General features: G+C 40.3%; 1 protein-coding gene across 1 annotated transcript in view; it reads right to left on the reverse strand.

The window, feature by feature from the left end:
* LOC135115904 (diacylglycerol kinase zeta-like) overlaps positions 1-20,844 on the reverse strand; it is a 96,503-nt gene that overhangs the window by 38,655 nt on the left and 37,004 nt on the right. The window contains 1 exon segment of the mRNA XM_064033019.1: positions 5,476-5,605. Within this exon segment, the coding sequence (XP_063889089.1) occupies positions 5,476-5,605 (130 nt within the window).

Genomic DNA, 20,844 nt, shown 5'->3' on the forward strand with positions numbered 1-20,844 from the left:
GCACACACCTCTCCCAGCGCCACAACACATGTAACTCCCCCACACATGCGCCATAACAAACAAACACCAAGACGGGCTGGAGGTGAAGGAAAGTGAGAGAAAGGTTCTAAATAGGAGTGTGTTTAAACTCATTTCCAGAGAGAGAGAGAGAGAGAGAGAGAGAGAGAGAGAGAGAGAGAGAGAGAGAGAGAGAGAGAGAGAGAGAGAGAGAGAGAGCATGCAGGTAATAGATGCGAGAAAGCTAAAGAGAAGTGATGAAAAGGTTCTAAAAAAGGAGAAAGCTTAAACTCATTTCCAGAGAGAGAGAGAGAGAGAGAGAGAGAGAGAGAGAGAGAGAGAGAGAGAGAGAGAGAGAGCACGCAGGTATTAGATGTGAGAAGGCTAAAATTAGATGTGCATGCATGTGTGTGCGAGAGAGGGAAATAAGACGAAGATGAAGTAAGTCTGGTGTTGGAAGACGACGAGCTGTGAGGCGGCAGTGTAGAGCAGGTGTAGAGGAATGAGTTATGACGAAGGTGAGGCGTGAGGGAGATCTATGAGGGGGAAAATTTTAGTATAAAGGGGCCGAGAAAGAGACGCGGGTGGAAGGTAAGAGGGAAGGGAAGGGAAGGGGCCAAGTGTGTGAATTATGATGAATTATGAGTGAATCTAAGCATAAATAGGTGAAATTATGAGGAAGGCAAGGTAAGTTAAGATGATTTAGCAGGAAGGAGGCTTCATTTAAACGAGATATAAGCAGTAAGGAAGAGAGAGGTGATGGTAAATAATAATAAGATTGATTTGTGAGGCATCAGGTTTTAAAGGAAGAAGACTAAAGGGAAAAATAACTTACAGATCAAAGGTAGAAAATTATTAGAGGAAGGGATCTAATATAAACTGATTGATAGCATAATAAGTGAGAGAAAAAAAAACTACATAAAATCAACAAGTAAAAAAGGTATTGTTAACAACTCATATAAGTACAGATATGTTACTTGGTTTTCCAGTTCACCTAAGTAAGATTTATATATAGAAAACGAGAAGAATTATCCTCCCCGACCAGTATCACGTCACTGATGTCAAAGATAGAAAGGTAGGAAGAATCACCCCCATCAACATTAAAGCTTCACCTCACAAGTGCAAAAAAGAATAAAATGAATGAATAAATAAATAAATAAAATGAAATAAATAAATAAAATAAATAAATAAATAAATAAATACATAAATAAATAAATAAAAAGGAAGAGAAAAAGATTTACCACCACCCTCCATCTCCACCTTCTAATGTAAAAATGGACTAGCAAAATATTGAATAAAGAACAATATTTACCATCACCCATACGCCTCCTCCACCTCCCTCACATAAGAATATATCTATAAGAGAAAATTATAGAAAAGAAAAAGGGATTTACCACCAACCACCCACTCCCACATCCTCCTCATGCAAATAACATTGAAAAAAAAAAAAAAAAAAAAGGAAGATTTATCTCTATCCCTCCACCTCCACCTCCAGAATTTAAAAATATACCTATACAAAAAAGAAGATTTTATCTCCAACCGTCCATCTTGATCTTAATGCAAAAAATATGTCAATAAAAGAGAAGGAAAGGTTTGAAGTGCAAGGGAACGCAGGTCAAGGAGGCAACAACCTGATCTCATCCCCTTTAAGCCTCCCGCCGACACACCTCAAACTGGAGCACACAGGTGAGGGTAAATTATGCACATCCTCCCTCACTCCACACCACTCCTGTTTCACCCAACTCCACTCCTCCACATCAACAGTTTTTTTTTCTTTTTTCTCTCTCCACACATCTATGTATTTTTCGTTTATTTCTGCTTCTCTAACTGTTCTTCTTCTTCTCTCTCGTTCCACATTACTCCTGCTCCACACAATTCCACTCCTCCTCCATATCACCTGTTTTTTTTTTTCTCTCTCTCTCACTTTTTTTTTCTCGTTTATTTATTTTTCTCTAACTGTTTATCTCTCCTTAACTCTTCCACTTTTCTTCCCGTCACTCCAAGCCGAGTCATCTCCACCTTAATCCACTCTCCATTTAGCTTTTTCTTTCTTTTCATAGCTAATCTGATTCAAATCCAACTCTTCCATTCCACTTAAATCTTATTCATATCTCCATTTCTTCCACCTAATGGTCAAGTTTCATCCACTACTTCCACTTAACTCCATGTCCACTTATTTTCCTTCCCACTGCTCGTTAAAGTTCATCATTAAGTCCCACTCTTCCACTCCTACCTCACTCTTCATAGCAGCTCCACTTAATTCCACTAGTTCGCCTCCCAACCATGATAAATTCCACTTCACACTAACTTCTCTCTTCCACTCCTTCTGTCTTCCTTTCCAAAAATAATAAATCCATAATACTCCTCCTCTCCACTCACTCCTGCTCCCCTGATCCACTCCACTTCAGTCCACCTCTAATCCACATTCAGTCCATTCCACAAAGCCCCTTGTCCCTCTCCCCCACTCCACTCCTGTCTAACTCCATTCCACCTAAATCTATTGCTGTAATCGCCACTCCACTTTACCTCCCCCTCCTCGTCCTCCTCCACCTGTAGCGACATCTCCCCTTTACTAGCGTGAGACAACTTCACTCACCAGTTTCTCTCATTCCAGTCCACATTTCCACTACACGCTTTTAATTTCTTTCTGTGGAGTTTTCACATTTTATTCTACACTGCACTACCTTCCCACCCACACACACACAAACACACACACACACACACAACGTTTCCAAAGTGCTTACTGATGTTAAAATAAATAAAAATAAATAAAATAAATACAAATGACAACAACAATAGTACGAATAATAAAACAAGTAATAATGGTGATGATAGTAATAATAGTAAGCTCAATTCATTGCAAATCTTTCCTCTTTCTCGTCGATCTTAAATAACAGGTATTTCCTAACTAATTATTTTTCTTACATCCCTCTTGCCCTCGAGACAGGAGGAAAAAATACCACAACAAAAATATATAAAAAGAACAACTCGAAGAGGAAAAAGAAAGAAAGGAAGAAAGAAAAAGAAAGAAAACTCTATTACGGTGAAAATAAACGAAGTAAATAGTGACTGAGAGAGAGAGAGAGAGAGAGAGAGAGAGACAGAGAGAGAGAGAGAGAGAGAGAGAGAGAGAGAGAGTGGAGAGAGAGAGAGAGAGAGAGAGAGAGAGAGAGATTCACAGATAGACAGATCCATGGCCAGACAGAAAATTCCTCAGACAGGCAAACAAACAAACAAACAAACAAACAAACAAACAAACAAACAGACAGAGACACACACACACAAGGCGATAGACAGAAAGACAGACCACATACGATCAGAAAGAAAAACAGACAGACAGATAAACAGACAGACAGACAGACAGACAGACAAAACCTAGAAACACACAAATTGAATGGAAAAAAAAAAGGACGAGAGGGAGGCAGACAAAAAAAAAAAGAAAAAAAGAAAAGTGGGAAAAATATAAACAGATAGCAAGATAAAAGGAAGAAAAAAAAAATATCTAGTGAGGGACATCAAAGGGAGATCAAATGGGGACTCGTGACAACACTTCAGCGCTGTGTAACAAAATTATCGGGGAGAGGAAAGATGAAGATAATGTGTAAATAGGAGATTAACAGTACAAATTTATCTCTTATTATTCCTATTGTTTATCGTTCCTCCTCCTCAACTCTCCCTCCCTCTCCCTCCCTCTCTCTCTAACACTATTTTATTTACCTTACACAATAAACTTACAAATAAACGTTTAAAAACAATACGAGACGAATATCCCACTGTAAACTTGCATATTTATGGATGGGGATAACAGATGGAAATAGGTAGGTGTGTTTCATACAGGGACTGCCACGTGTAAGCCTGGTCGCTTCTTGCAGCTTCCCTTATTTCTTATGTTCTTATGTTCTTATATTTGGGCAGAAGAAAATAAAAAAAAAAACTTAATAAACACATTAGGAAGGGGGAAATTAATAGTTAGTAACGTAAATGCAAGATAAAGTCAAAAAAGAAAATTCATGTAAGTGGTGGGTATGATAGAACAATAATAAAGACTCTCTCTCTCTCTCTCTCTCTCTCTCTCTCTCTCTCTCTCTCCTCTCTCTCTCTCTCTCTCTCTCTCTGGGGTCGTATCGTTTCTGGTGTTAACTTTTCTCCTTCACTTCCATCTCCTTCTTCTCTTTCTTTAATGTATTTGGCGTGTCCTAGTTTTCTTCTTCTCCTCCTTCCTCTCCTACTTTTTCCATTTTTACTTTCGTCTATTTCTCCTCTAACTGTTTACCTTTTCTCTTTTTTCTATTATTCCTGTTATTTCTTTGTCTCTTTCGTTTATTTCTCTTGCCTACTTCGCCATTTATTTCTTTTTTTCCCTTTATCCTCTTTTGTCTTTTTTTTATCTACTTATTCATTAATTTCTCCTCCTCCTGCTTTTCCCTTTTACTCTTTCGTTTATTTCTCCTTTTGAATATTCCTCATTTTTCTTTTCTTCTGTTTCCTTCTATCTCTTTCGCCTATTTCTCCTACAAGTATTAGATTTCTCATCCTTCTTCTATCTCCCTATCTCCTCTTTCGCCTATTTCTCCTACTGTAACTATTCATTCTTCTTTTTCTCCTCCTCCTGCTTCTCCTTTGTGCAGTCTTCAGGTGATTGGTTGAGGGAGGTAGCGAGACTTAATTATACATCCAATCAGCGCCAAGAACGAGACAGGTAGGCCAGGAGGAGGTCGGGAGTGTTGGAGGAACCTGATTGACTCCCGAGAAACGCTCAAAGAAGGAAATAAATAAGAGTTTCGAGTAGTAAATTTGTGTGTTTATATTTTAAAGTTATCAAGATTTATTTAAATTCATCGCCGCTGCCACCATTTATGTGCTGCTGGGATAATAAGGGTGAGGAAAATATGATTGACTCCCAGCAACGTTAAAAAGAAGGAAGGGAAATAAATAACAGTTCCTAACGGTAAAATCTGTTGATATGCTGTAAAGGTATCAAGATTTGAAGATCTTCGCCGCTGTCACCAATTATGTGCTGGTGGGCAATGAATAAGTAAACTTCATGTGTAAATATATAACCCTAGAATTGTTACTAATATCGCTCTGAGCACTTTACAATACAATGTGACGTTTACAGTAAAAGAAATATTGTTACAAATGTACGTGAAAACTAAAAATTTGACAAAAGAAGAGGAAAAAAAGGAGAAAAAAAGAAGATGAAATAGAAAAGAAGAAAAGACCTCCAACTAAACTTTGGAAGACTGGACACAGCAATACCACGAAAACACAGAAATTCAACTTGACTTGCACAAAGACAGTACGGACATCATCATAATAATAGTAATAATAAAAAAACAATCAAGTGTATAGCAAAACAATATCAGGAAAACCCAACAAAGCATAAGAGAAACACACACACACACACACACACACACAGATACAAACCCCCAAGCCGCCATTACTCCATTACTCACTGCAATACTTTCAAATACTTACCAAGAGAACACGTTTCCTCAATTTTGCTGATATTGAAGCAGCTTTCCATATTATGGTACGCTGCTTTACACCAGGAACAGCTGATGGCCACGATCTCCTTGGAGCCAAAAAGAAGCTTCGACTGGAAACCCTGGGGAGAAGGAGAGAGGGAGGGTAAGCTAAGCACGTGTCTGACAGTTAGGGAAGGAGAGAGAGAGAGAGGGAGAGGGAGAGAACAGGTGTGAGAGAAAATACATGTAATCGGATGAAGTGGGATGATGATGTGATAAGAGGCCGAGGGAGTCAAGTTTTCAAAGTTGTGATGTGTTTTGTGGGGATGTGTGAGGTGGAAAAAGTGTGTTAGAAGAGACGAGTGAGGTAAAAATGTGAGTCGTGGGAGATGAGTGTAGTAGTAATGGTGGTGGTGGTAGTAGTAGTAGTGGTAGTGGTAGTAGTAATGGTGGTGGTAGTAGTAGTAATGGTGGTGGTAGTAGTAGTAATGGTGGTGGTAGTAGTAGTAGTAGTAGTAATAGTAGTAGAAACATACAATCATTTACATTCACAAATATTGCTCACATCTTAATAATGATAACGATTAGTAATAAGTAGTAGTAGTAGTAGTAGTAGCATTACCAGAAGTATTAATGTCAGTATTAACAATAATAACAACAATACATCCAATCCCCACAACAACCCTACACACACACACACACACACACACACACACACACTAAAAAACCCACTAACTTTTCCCTGAACCAGCCTCGCACGCACTCGCTCTCTGCCTCGCCCGCTTCAAGACGGCGAGAAGCAAGGCAGGGAATCACTGAGCCGAATCACGTTCCGGACTCACGACGACATAGTGAATATAACCCGATGCGTTCGCGCTTGAAATTGACGCTAGACATGCCAGAGGTTCCCAGCAGCGAGGCGCGGCGTGTTTCACTCATGCAGGCGGAAGGAAAGACTGAATAATTGTCTCTAGTTATGGTGCCAAGCTTCAGTTATGCGTATTCCTGCTTTGCTTCATTCAGTAACTCGTGGGATCCGAAGCAGGTGAGGTCTCTTTTGCAGGTAAACTGGTTAATGAGTGTAGGTGTGCAGGCGGTGTGTAAATATGAATAATAATGTAGATGCAAGGGCAGAAGATTCACCTGAGCGTCTTCCTGTTTTCCTTCATTCATTAGCTCGTGAGATCTGAAGCAGGTGAAGTCTCATTTGCAGGTAAACTGGTAAATGAATGTAGATGTGCAGGTAGTGTGCAAATATGAATAGTAATGTACAGGGGGCAAGATTCTGCTATGAATCTCTTGCTTTCCTCAATTCAGTAACTCGTGGGAACAGGGAAGTGAGGTAAGTGAGGTTTCTTTTTAGGGTAAACTAGTAAATGAATAGAGATGTAAAGGTAACGTGTAAATATGAATAGTAGTGAAGTTAATGCATATATATATTCTCCACGTTTATTTATTTTCCGTGTAAAGGTAAAGGAAGAAACTTATTACACAGACAGCTGAGGTCTTTTTGAAGGTAAACTAATAAATGAATAGAAATGTCCAGGTAATGTGTGAATGTGAATAGTAATGTAAGCGACAATGCATAAATATTCAGCTTTTTTTTTTCGTGGATAGGTCAAGGAAAAAGATATTAACTTGTATACATATCAATAAAAAGTATAAATGATAAGTAAATATAAATGATGATGTTAAATACTGTTCGTGACTATGAGAGAGAGAGAGAGAGAGAGAGAGAGAGAGAGAGAGAGAGAGAGAGAGAGAGAGAGAGAGAGAGAGAGAGAGAGAGAGAGAGAGAGAGAGAGAGAGAGAGAGAGAGAGACGCCGGTTACACATGGACACAAAGACCAGAACCCTCTCAGTGGTGGGAAAAATAATAGAAAAATGAATTAAACACCTTTCACTTGTCCAGTCTCCCTCATCTCTCTTCTCCTGCGTCCGTCTGTCCGTCTGTCTGTCTGTTTGTGTTTCTCTATCAATCTGTATTTCTCCCATCAGTATTATATTCTTTTCTCTTCTTTCTCTCCCTGTTGTCCATTCCCCCATCTGTTTTCTCTGTGTCTGTCTGTCAGTTTGTTTGTGTTTGTCTATCAATCTATTCCCGTGTCAGTGTTTTGTTATTCTGTCTATTTTTCTGTTTACTTTTGTCTCTGTTTGTCCACCTGCCCGCCTGCCTGCCTGCTTGTCTATTTATCTGTTTGTTTGTGCAAGTCTGTTTATGTATTTGTCAATATATGATTCTCTCTCTCTCTTTCTCTGCCCGTCTATCTGTATGTTTTGTCTGTTTCTCTCTCCCCTTTATCTGTCTGTCTATCTGTATGTTTGTCTGTGTGTGTTTCTATCTTAACTCCCTCCCTCTCCCTCTTCCTCTCTTTCTTTCTGTCTCTCTCCCACCTACGTACTAAAAATAAATGTACAAGACACACAAACATACATAATATATCGCATAGATGAGGACAAAGAGAGGCGGGGCGCGTCACGAACACAAGATCAATAGGAAGGATACGTAACACTTTTGTATCAGAGAGGAACCTTCTTAAACGCGCGCCAGCTGAGGAAAATAGAGCCAATATGACGAGTCTGTTATTGCTAATGGTAGATTTAACGTCACTGAGATCTCGATAATGATGGTAGTAGTGGTAGTAGTAGTGGTGTTAGTAGTAGTAGTAGTAGTAGTAGTAGTAGTAATTCTCTCTCTCTCTCTAGCATTTTCAATCTTCCAGTTCCTCGCATTTAATTTCACTTTTTTATTTACATTTCTCTTCTGCGGCGCCTTCCATCCTTTGCCTCTCTTTTCCATTGTCTTCTGCGTCCATAAAGCCTCTTATCTCCCTCCCTCGCCTTTCTCGCCCCCAGCTGCAGGAGGCACGATTCTCCACGAGGTAACTGAAGATAACTGCCACGCTTTATTTCAGAATTCATGCCACAGGTGATTGATAACTGGAAGGGACAGCAGCAGGTAAGATCTCATTAAGACTTGGTGCCGGGAGTGGTTGGTCTCTCTCTCTCTCTCTCTCTCTCTCTCTCTCTCTCTCTCTCTCTCTCTCTCTCTCTCTCTCTCTCTCTCTCTGGTTCTGTCTTTATGAGGTTTTGGGTCTTTTTCTCGTCTGTTTATTTCTTTAGCTGTCTACTTCTGTCTGTTTACTTGTTTATGGGTTTATTTACCTGTCTATTTGTTTGTGGGTGTCTGTATATGGTTCTGTTTTGTTTGTGTGTCGTTTTGTTGGTATTCATGTACGTCTGTGAAAATTCTCTCTCTCTCTCTCTCTCTCTCTCTCTCTCTCTCTCTCTCTCTCTCTCTCTCTCTCTCTCTCTCTCTCTCTCTCTCTCCCCTGCCGCTGTACATAATGACACTTCATCTGTCTTCCTCCCTCACAAGTCCCACTCCTGCCCTCCTTCCGTCACGTACTTAAGACGCACACGTACAATAGAGACCGTCCCTCCCTCCTTCCCACCTCCCCTTCCTTCTCACCTGTTCATTCTCACCAGATTATCGTTGACTTGTGCCTCTCTCCCTCTCTTTCTCCTTTTCTATCCCTCATTTCTCATCACCGCCCACGGAAGTAAATCATATTCTCTCTCTCTCTCTCTCTCTCTCTCTCTCTCTCTCTCTCTCTCTCTCTCTCTCTCTCTCTCTCTCTCTCTCGCCAGCAGGGAATCTAATCTAATTATTCATTCCTGCTCATTATTCACGAGGGTGATCAATGAAGATGTTCAATATTTGGTTTATTATGCATGTCTGTTGCCCCCACCCACCACCACCACCACAACCACTACCACCACCATCACCACCATTACTACAATTTCCAATACTACTACTACTACTACTACTACTACTACTACTACCAACACCACCACTACCAGACTTGTTGGCCGATATGTGGCTGTTTGTGATTAGCTGCACTATATAATCAAATTCAGAGATTTATGTTGATACTACTATTACTACTACTACTATTACCATTATTACTACTACTTCCATTACGCAGGATTGTCAACAGCAACATTCTTTCTTAAAATTTCACTCACTCAGCCGGTCATTTTCAGCAAGTTTCTGAGAAGTACTTGCTTCCTTAATTTTACTACGTGAATTATCAAGCCTTTCTTCTTCCTCTTCCTCTTATTTTTTTCACTCCTTTCCATTAACACTGCTCTCATCTTGTGTCTCTTCTTTCTCTTTTCCATCCTTTACTCTTAGTTTTTCGAATATGGTTGTTCTTCACCTTCTCTTCTTTCTCCTTTTCCTCCTCCTCCTCCTCCTCCTCATCGTAATCATAGTGAAAAATGAAGGTAGTACGGAATTCCTTTCATCTTGACACTTCCAACACTAAAATCATAAGACTATTATTCTCCACCGAACTGTCCACCTATCTATCTCTGCCTCACCCTCTTCTACTACCCTCTCTCTTTCTCCTTCTCTGGTAATAAGGAAAACAGCCATTATTTCATACGCCAGCAAAGCCACTTCTTGTATAATCGACTTTCTCAAACTCAACCCAACCCAGCCAACCCTTCCCTTCGCCTCGCTTCACTTCTCTTCTCTTGCCCTCCCTTCGCTCCGCCTCGCCTGCCTCGCTCAACAAATGGAGGAATGTATGAATAAGAAGTTTTGCTTACATATGAACTGCACAGGAAGGATCGTTTTCCTCTCCTTTGCCCTGAGAGAGAGAGAGAGAGAGAGAGAGAGAGAGAGAGAGAGAGAGAGAGAGAGAGAGAGAGAGAGAGAGAGAGAGAGAGAGAGAGAGAGAGAGAGAGAGAGAGAGAGAGAGAGAGAGAGAGAGAATGCAGGTAAACACATAAAAGAAACTCATGAAAGAAAAGAGACAAACATACTGACAAATAGACAGAGAATATTGCAGACAGATAAGCTAAACAGACAGACGGAGAGGTGAAAATTTGCATTCACTCTAAACTGGCGGAGAGCAAAGTACCGTGTAATCTTCCTTAATTTCTATGTACTCCTTTTTTTCCCGTTTTTTAATTCAATTAGTGAGGCTGAAGAGTCAGTTTGTGAAGAGTCTTAACTACAATAGATCTCATTCTCAGACTCCCAATGCGATCTTAACACTGACCATAATTATAAAAGTAGCCATTAAATTTTGAATCTTGTTGGATAAAAGAGTTATAAAATTCCTTTGCTTAGTTTCTGAAGTCTTTAAATTACAATAGATCTCATTCTCAGACTCCCAATGCGATCTTAACACTGACCATAATTATAAAAGTAGCCATTAAATTTTGAATCTTGTTGGAGAAAAGAGTTATAAAATTCCTTTGCTTAGTTTCTGAAGTCTTTAAATTACAATAGATCTCATTCTCTGATTACCAATGCGATCTTCAGAACATTTTCCCATAATTATAAATCTAGCCATTAAATTATAAATTTTCCTAGAGAGAAGGGTCTTAACAATTCATCTGCTTAGTTTCTGAAGAGTATTTAATTACCAATGTGATCTCAACATTGACCATAATTATAATCCTAGCTATTAATTTTGAATCCTGCTGGAGAGAAGGGTCTTAAAAATTTTGCTCAGTTTGTGAAGATTCTTAATTACAAGAGATCTGAACCTCAGATTACCAATGCGATCTTCTGAACACTGACCACAATATCAACAACTCCATTAAATTATGAATCTTGCTGGGGAGGAAAAGGGTCTTAAAAATTCCTTTACATCCTCCCCTTACAGTGTTTAATAATTCACTCTCCAAATGAATTTTCCATCAAAACATTCATCTCCCTTTGATGAATGCCACACCAGTGCTACACTCCATTTCGTTCAGCATATTTTTAAAAAACGAACCGCGTATGTATGTATGTTATGTTATGTTATGTATGGGCTCGTGTGTCCGAGGAGGAGGTGCCTGCTGTGAAAATATATTTGGTGGGATGTGAAATGTCGCTTGTATATCACTGGTGCAAGGACTGGGGCGTGTACTGGTGTTTGTGTCTCTTTCTCTCCAATTGCAAAGTTAGAGTTTCTCATAGGCTGATTGTTTTAACTTCATTCCCTTCCTTTGCTTCCTCCGCTTCGTTTCCTATTCCTCCTCTCTCTTTTATCTGTTTTTGTTTCAGTCTTTTTCTTTTTCTCCTCCTCTCTTACTTACTCATTCCTCTTTCCTTTTCTTCTCTTTCTTTTTCTGAAAAAGTTTACCTCTTCCACTTTATCTTCACGTCTCTCCTCTTTGTTCCTTTTCCCCTCCTCTACTGTATGTACTCTTCATCTTCATCTCCTTTCTTACTTATCCATTCCTCTTTCCTTTCTATCTCTTTTTTTTGTCATAAGTTTACTTCTTCCATTTTATGTTTGTCTCTCTTCTTTATTCCCTTAACCCTCCACTTCTGCATCTACTTTTAACTTCCATCTATGTCCTTCTTTATCTTATCTATCCATCTATCCATCCTCTCACCATGAAAACAGATATATACCACGGAACATAAAAATCTATACCCTTTAGAGCTGTTTTTACGGTATAATATAAAAAGAATAGGTTAAGCATTAGTACTAGAACCCACTAGCAGAGGACAGGACCCTCGCCTCTTGTATATAGGGGAGGGATGAGAGGCGAAGGATGGGGATTGGGAGGGACAGGAAAAGGTAGAGAGGATACAATGGGGATGAAAGAGGCCACAGGGGAGAGAACGGAAGGGGAGCGAGGGGAAGCAGGGTACGGTTGGTCTGGGGTCGTGAGGGGAAGGGGAGGGAAAGGGGAGAGGGGGAGAGGGACGACCAGTAATCCCTACAGGAGAAAAAAGAAGACTTGGAGATATAACGTCATTCATTTTGTTCTGTATCTTGGGATTTTTTTCTCCTTTACTTTTCGTTCTTGTTTTATCTTGAACTGTTGAGCACGTGGAGTTATTAGTATTAAAAGCTGGGTTCTCACTTTTAGGTATTGTGATAAAAATGTCCTGTACTTTACTCCGTACCTTAATTCCACCAGTTTTTTCTTTATACTTTTACCTTTAATTATCAAGAAATGGTGGCAGTATTACAAATAGAAAAGAGGTCAGAACAAACTAGAGAAAATAATAATATGTAAACTTTTTAAATAACTGTACCTTATCTTATTACACTTCTATTTGTACGTTTTTTTTTTTTTATCTTCAATTATCAAGTAAAAGCGGTTGTAATATATAAAGTAAAGAGATCAGAGCAAACTATAAAATAATATAAACTTTTCAAAACTGTACTGCATCTGATTCTACTTTTATTCTCATCATTTTTTCTCGCTCTGTTTACTTGAGTTGTTAAGCACGCGGTGTTTATAAAATTACTCTTGACAAGGTGAACGCTCTAGTTAGAACGTTAAGTAGGAATACATAACACTATTTTTTAATCTGAAGGAATTAATTTCTATTTCAGGACTCTTTACTTCACATTTTCTTGAAACCTTCCTCCTTTTCATTCATATCTAAATTTCACGGAAGACCCAGATTATTTATTTTGGCAGGTAAGTAGTAACATTTGATGCTTTGCTTTGAGGGAAGGTTTCAAACAGATTACCTAAACAGATTAGACGATTTCACAAACTTATGGATGGGAATGATATGTTTTTTATGTAAGAGGGGCACTGGCCAATGTCAGTAAAAAGAGCGAAAATAAGGCCCACTGAAGCGCCTCTCCTAAAAGAAAAGGCAAAAGGATTAGCAAAAAATTGAAGGATAAGTGTCTTGAAACCTCCCTGCTGAAAGAGTTCAATTCATAGGAGGCAAGAAATAAAGAAGCAGGCAGGGAGTTCCACAGTTTACCAGAAAAGAGATGAATGATTGAGAATACTGGTCAACTCTTGCATTAGATAGGTGGACAAAATAGGGGTGAACGTATAAAGTCTTGTGCAAGAGTATATAGGATTACATTCTCAAATTTTTGATAACCCTTCTGACTACACCCTTTGGGGACTGGCACCTAACCTAACCTAACGTAACCTAACCTAAGCTAACCTAACATAACCTAAACTAACCTAACCTTTTTATAAAGCCTTTTTGTTGCCCTAGGCCAGTGAGTTATACAGGGACTGCCACGTGTAGGTCTGATGGCTTCTCGCAGCTTCCCTCATGTACGTACGTATGTATGTTTTTGTGTTTGGCGGCAGACTCGCATTACGTTTTCTCCAGCCTTTCCTTCCACGACCTGCTCGCCTCAGCAAACAAATGGATCAAAGAGTCTAATTTACTTCAAGGAGAGATGATTTTTACTGCACCAAGCTTGTGTGTACTTACCTTTACTTAAACTACGTACCTTTAAAACATCGGGCGCACACACACACACACACACACACACACACACACACACACACACACACACACACACACACACACACACACACACACACACACAGACACACACACACACACACATACACAAAGGGAATTACCCAGAAAATCTTCCAATGATTAAGACTCAATAATAATAACACGTGTATATCTATATAGAAGTGACAGCTCCTCTCCTCCTCTTTCTCTTCTTCCTTTTCCTCTTGATCCTCCTCCTCGCCTTCATCCACTTCATTACTGATGCGAAAGGAAAACGAGAAGGAAGGAAGGAAGGGAGGGGTTAGCAAGCCGTTCATGATTAACGAAGGAACGGAAGGTGGGGGAGGAGAGAGGACGGAAAATTATGAGGATGGACCAAAAGGTTAAGGAAAAAGTTATGAGTTGAAACTGAGAGAAAAAAAAAAAGTTGGTAATGGAAAAAAAAATTGGAAAAGAGAAAGAAAAGAAAAGAAATGGGTGAAATAATTATGAGGAGTAAGAAGGAATCTCTCTCTCTCTCTCTCTCTCTCTCTCTCTCTCTCTCTCTCTCTCTCTCTCTCTCTCTCTCTCTCTCTGATATGGAGATCAGATCACGTCGCCGTAAATACTTTTTATTGATCCAGCAGAGAGAGAGAGAGAGAGAGAGAGAGAGAGAGAGAGAGAGAGAGAGAGAGAGAGAGAGAGAGAGAGAGAGAGAGAGAGAGAGAGAGAGAGAGATTCAAATGTATACAAATCTCTCTCTCTCTCTCTCTCTCTCTCTCTCTCTCTCTCTCTCTCTCTCTCTCTCCCTTGCCAGGTACTTTGGAACGAAGCCGAAGCACCGAATCTGGAGCGAACGAAGCCTCGAACGGAATTATTGACGAACAACCATGGCGAGGCAAGGGAGGAAATACGGAAAAAAAGTGAGGGAAAGGTGGAGGAGGGAAGGATGAGGAGAAAAGGAAGGCAGAAAATAAGGGAAGAGTAAGAAAGTTTCCTTCTATTTGCCATCCCTCAATTATCTGAGCAAGACCCAAGTTGCTAGAAATATATAAATAGTCTCTCTCTCTCTCTCTCTCTCTCTCTCTCTCTCTCTCTCTCTCTCTCTCTCTCTCTCTCTCTCTCTCTCTCTCTCAGTGCAGTGGTTTCAAATTTCCAAAACCTTTCGGTCAGTTTTGTAAAGTTTCGAGAAGGTCACTAGCTAGGAGGAGGAGGAGGAGGAGGAGGAGGAAGAGGAGGAGGAGGAGGAAAGTTGGTCTCTACAACTTCTGCTCGTTCTTCTTCATATCTATACATCTATGCCCTGCCCACATTTCCTCTTCCTCTTCCTCCTCCTCCTCTACCACCACTATCATCTTCGTCAGGCTGTGCTCGAAGACTAGCGGCGCGTCAGCAGCTCTGATTCCAGACACAAGGAGAAGATGGAAGAAAAGAGGAAGGGGAGGGGAAGGGCGGGGAGGCGGGGAGCTTGAAGGGGACGAAGCAAGCGGCGTGGTGGGCAGAAGACAGGTGACGGCGATCCTGAGACTTGTTGATTTTGATGACTTCCTTCACCCACGCACACGCACATGCACACTAAGTAGAACACCCTTACTCACGTACTCTCAGTTGTTGGTTTGGTTTGGCTTGGTTTGGTAAGGTTTTTGGTTAGGTTGGGTTTGGTTAGGTTAGGTTAGGTTGGGTTAGGTTAGGTTTGATTAGGTTGGGTTAGGTTAGGTTAGGTTTAGGTTAAGTTACGTTTTCGTTTCGTCATTTTCTCCCATACACACACACACACACACACACAGACACACATGTATGTATAATCAGCCTCAGCACTTATCCAAATGCACACACACACACACACACACACACACACACACACACACACACTCTGGTTCACTCACTCCTGCACGCACTCATAAAAAATACATAAAAAAAAAAAAGTCTCCTTATTCACAAACACACGACTCACATACACACGCAGTTCACCTAACGCACTTAAGTGGAGCCATTCGTAAACACACCTACACCCACCCACCTACACACACACACACACACACACACACACACACACACACACACACACACACATCACGTCCATTCCTCTGTTTGTATAGTCCACGTATTGTCATTGTTACACATTGCTGCAGGAAAGAACTTATAGAAACGAAAATATGAAACCTAACAAGAGCAGACACGAAAAAAAAGAAAAAGAAAGAAAAAAAAACACCCACCGTACATAAAATAAAATAGTTTTCCATGACATATTTCAGTTTTCTCTTTCATGCAAAATCATTCAGTATTTCTTATATTCTTTGTATGTTCTGCAGTTTAATGCTTCCTTTCCCATTTTCTTCATTCAATGTTTTTTTTTTTCTCTCTCTCTCCATTCATTTTCTCATATTATTTGCGATTATGTTCAATTCTATTTCTCTTTTATTTTCACGTACGTTCCTCTTTATCTCTGTGCATGTTATCCTTTTTTTTTTCCCCCTTTCATATCTATAATCTTTCTTCTCTACTCTCCTCGCCTGTTTCCCTTTCTCCTTTATTCATGTACATCTTTTTCTCTTTCCTTTTTCCTCCACTCTTTTACATAATTTTCCTTTATTGGCGTGCATACTTTTCCCTCTCTCTGTCCACTCTTAACAATTTTTTTTTTTCATTTATTTGACTACATCTCTTTCTCTTACTTTTTCTCCCTCAGTTATTTCAATGTTTCCCTTCCACTTTTGATTACTTAAATATTTCCTACTTCACTCTTTTTCTACTCTCTCCTCATTTATTTTTATATTCCTCTTTGATTTACGTACGCTTCTTCCTATCTACCATTCCCCTGTTTCCTTTTCCTTCCTTCTAATAATTCATCTTCTCCCTCTTCCTCCACTTCTTCCTCCCCTCAGGTGCTCTCTTCATATTTCATCCTCCTAGAAACTTGTACCTCCGCCTCCTTTTCCTCCTCCTCTTTCTCCTCCTCCCCTTCCTCTCTACCTACGCATTACTCTTTCCTCTTACCACCAGAGTCTACTCCTTTCTCTTCATTTCCATGTTCCTCCGTTTTATGATTAAATTTTCTCTTCTTTTATTCTCGTTCGTATCTCAGACTAACTTTTTTCTATATCTCCCTGCGGTTAAATTTACTTCTCCTTCACCTCCTTCGTTTTTTTTTCTTTATTTAATTTTTCTCTTTTTTCTATTGCTATCCTTATCTCAGACTACCTCTTTCTTTTTCTCCTCTCTCTCTATCTTCCTACTCATTATTTTCACTCATTTTCACTCTCTTTCATGTTTCCCTTCACTCCTCACTTTTCTTTCTAATCTACATGCGCCCTTATCTCCCTCCCTCCAGCTCTTCCCTCTTTCAAGTCCCACTCGTCTCACACACTTCAGACATTCCTCTCCTTCATTACCATCACACCTGACCCAGTTCTCACCTGTACGTCTATTCAGAAGACCTGCAAGGGAAACTTAGGGCGTGTAGGAGATTTTCGACAGGTATATGTAGGTGTGCGTGTCTGTGAGTGGAAAAGGCGAAGTATGTTTCCTATTTCTCTACCTCCATTTCTTTTTTTTTTTTTCTCTCCATACTCCTTTTCTTTAAACCTCCCCCACTTGAGTCTATCCACACCCTTGTCTCCTGCTCAGCGCTACTCTCAACCTAACACACACACACACGTACACACACAGTCCCCTTTCCCTCCTCCCCTCACTTCCAAACTACGCCTCAAACCCACGAGACCAAGAGACCAAGAGAGACCATCATTATATCTCTTCACCTTCCTATGCTTAAGTGAACCTCTCTCTCTCTCTCTCTCTCTCTCTCCTCTCTCTCTCTCCTCTCTCTCTCTCTCTCCTCTCCTCTCTCCTCTCCTCTCTCTCTCCTCCTCTCCTCTCTCTCTCTCCTCTCTCTCCCTCTTGACTCCACCTGCTTTTTATACAAGGGCCCCGAAGGCTACGCTGGGAGCTATGCTAGGAAATAAAGGGCCGGAACCCAAGCCTTGGCAGCGGTGTGTTATAAGAGGACAGGGTGAATATATGACGAAGGGCTGCGTTGGGTAGACAAGGAACGCAAGGGTAAGGAGGAACAGTGTGAAGACGAAGAGTGTAGGTGCAAGGATGGGTGTAAGGAACATTGTGAAGACTGTGTAGGTGTAAGAAACATTGTGAAGACAGTGTAGGTGTAAGGAAGGGTGTAAGGAACAGAATGAAGGCGGATAGTGTAGGTGTAAGGGGAAGTTATGAAGAAACAGTGGTGAGGACAGGGAGTGTAGTGTGAGTGAGGAAAGGTTAGACATTTTGGCAGACTAGGGATAAAGGAGGTGTTTTCTGTTCATGCTAGCTGATATGGGAAGGGTGGTAGGTAAAGAGTAGGGAAGGCGGTAAGGAAACTCAGAATGAAGTGGAAGTTTCCTTTAAATTTTTCCACAGTTTGTCTCATCTTCATCCTTAGATAGACAGAAATAGACAGAAAGACAGGTAGACAGACAGATATAGTTAGAAAAAAAGACAGATAGACGGAAAGACAGATAGAAAGATACAAAGAGAGGGATTGACAAATGAGTCGTAAAATACATATTACAACAACATTTTAGCACGTACACAACAAACCATAGGGAAAGAAAGGAAGGGACAGACTGCACGTAGAGGGTCAGAACTAATATGTTACGCCACACTGAGTTCAAAGCCCAAGAAACTCCAGACCTTTCCTGGAATCTCCATATAGAGGATCCAAGTCTATTCGCTCAAGGTTCTCTCTATAATATTTAAATTTCCGTGATGAATGGAAACGATTAAAAAGAGAGAGAGGAGAAGTGGAGGCCATACACGAAATTCCCCTTTCATTTTGGCGTCGAAAATAGAGTTTAACAAAAATCCCATATTAATTCTGAGAGGGAAAATGTAAATACCGTGCCGTGTCCCCGAACAATATTTCAATTTCCAGTTTTATTATTATATATTTCATGCTCAAATTTATCCTCGATCTAAAAATGTAAGGAACTAAAAACTATCTCTCTCTCTCTCTCTCTCTCTCTCTCTCTCTCTCTCTCTCTCTCTCTCTCTCTCTCGTCTCACACACACACAAGAAATAACAAACTGGCTCCAGGCAAGTCTTCCCAACTTGAGATCACGATATTGACACTGGCCCTAGGAGAGAGAGAGAGAGAGAGAGAGAGAGAGAGAGAGAGAGAGAGAGAGAGAGAGAGAGAGAGAGAGAGAGAGAGAGAGAGAGAGAGAGAGAGAGAGATACTGCGACTATTCCAATTTCCATCTCTCAAACGAGGAATGCAATAAATAAAAAGGGAATGAAAAAGAGAAGGACTAAGTGAAAGCAAACAGGAAGGAGAAGGAAGGAAATAAAAAAAAGAAGGAAGGAAAGAAGGAACAGCAAACAGAAAAAGAGGGAGACACAGAAAAAGGACAAAGAACCGCAAACAAGAAAACAATTTACTAAAGAATAAAAGAAAGTCGAGGAGAGGAAAAAAAAAGGAGAGAGAGAGAGAGAGAGAGAGAGAGAGAGAGAGAGAGAGAGAGAGAGAGAGAGAGAGAGAGAGAGAGGAGAGAGAGAGAGAGAGAGAGAGAGAGAGGAATGGGCATTATTATACAACCACTTCCGTCATCTTTATTAAAAATTTCTTTCTCTTCCTCCTTTATTAACTTATCAAAGGCCTTCCTGTCTGTTATTACATAAAAGCCTACACTGTCATTGCACCTGAGCCTAGAGGAGGAGGAGGAGGAGGAGGAGGAGGAGGAGGAGGAGGAGGAGGAGGAAAAAAGATGATGGAGAAGCAAGCAGAAAGAGAAGGATGCAAGAAAAGAGGAAGGGAGGATGTAGAAATAGGAGGAGGAGGAGGAATACAAAGGAGGAGGAAGGAGGAGGAGGAGGAGGAGGAGGAGGAGGAGGAGGAGGAGGAGGAGAAGGAGGAGGAGGAGGAGGAGGAGGAGGAGGAGGAGGAGGAGGAAAAAGAGCAAATAAAAGGAGAAAGACGGAGGAGGAAGCAGAACGAGAAGGCAAAAGATAGAAGAGGAGGAGGAGGAGGAGGAGGAGGAGGAGGAGGAGGAGGAGTAACAAAGCAGTAAAACATATTACACAAACTGAATTGAGTGAAAAAAAAAGAGAAGGAAAGAAAGTAAGGGAAAAATACTGAGAACAAAAACACTGCATCATGCTCGGGTTTTCGTAACGAGAGACCTTCGCTTATTACCTTCATAGTGACTTGATTCCGTAGCACTGAGACTCACCAATCTGGATGCGAGGATAAGATACACACCGAGATTAATTAAGTCTGTGTGGAAGTTTCGAAACGTGAGATTCCGTGCCTCTGGTCACACTAAAGCATTGAAACGCTAAGTCATTTACATACATTTGCAAAGGAATGACTTACTGCGACACGAAACAATTAAGAGCACCAGAAGCAATGCGTGAAGTCTTTATAAACATCTACAAGAAAGTTAGCAATGAAAGAAAATACACTTTGCGATTTCTTCCCAGCTCAAAGACTGGATGTAGCTGTAGAACAAGTAAAGATGTCTCAGTGATTGTAATTAGGGGAAGCTGTACCAAGTGGCATTCAAAGGGTTAATTCAAACATGAAGAAACACTACGCGTTGAATTATTACTTTATCAAAATTAGAGATGAAAAGAATGCCTGTGTTTAAAATTCGAATCATCAAGAGTTATTTCATACACACATTCACGAATTCAGTTCAGGTGTTGGCGGTACAAACACAACACAGGGAGACTGAGAGAGGCCAGCTGATTTAGGCGAGACAGTTGTAAATATTAGTGTGAACCTGTAAACCTTCCATCATCTCACCCATGCTTCAGTGTTCACCAGCGTCTTAAGCCTCTGTTGTAGTGTAGTTGCGTAAAGAGGGAACTACTACTTTTCATTTCATACTTTCAATCGACATTTTACTGAACTTAGTATTCTGTGGACAAATAAACCTACTACCACTATTTTTCTATTCTCATCAGACAAAACCAAACGATTCTATTTCTAATTTTCATATCCCTTGAGCAGAGTCCTCTTTACGTAAACTTCTCACATTCTATGGACAAATAAACTTACTACTACTATTTTTCTATTCTCATCAGACAAAACCAAACGATTTTCTTTCTAATTTTTCATATCCCTTGAGCAGGGAACTCTTTTACGTGAACTTCTC

Source organism: Scylla paramamosain, chromosome 30, assembly GCF_035594125.1.
Source record: "Scylla paramamosain isolate STU-SP2022 chromosome 30, ASM3559412v1, whole genome shotgun sequence".
Classification (NCBI taxonomy): Eukaryota; Metazoa; Arthropoda; class Malacostraca; order Decapoda; family Portunidae; genus Scylla; species Scylla paramamosain.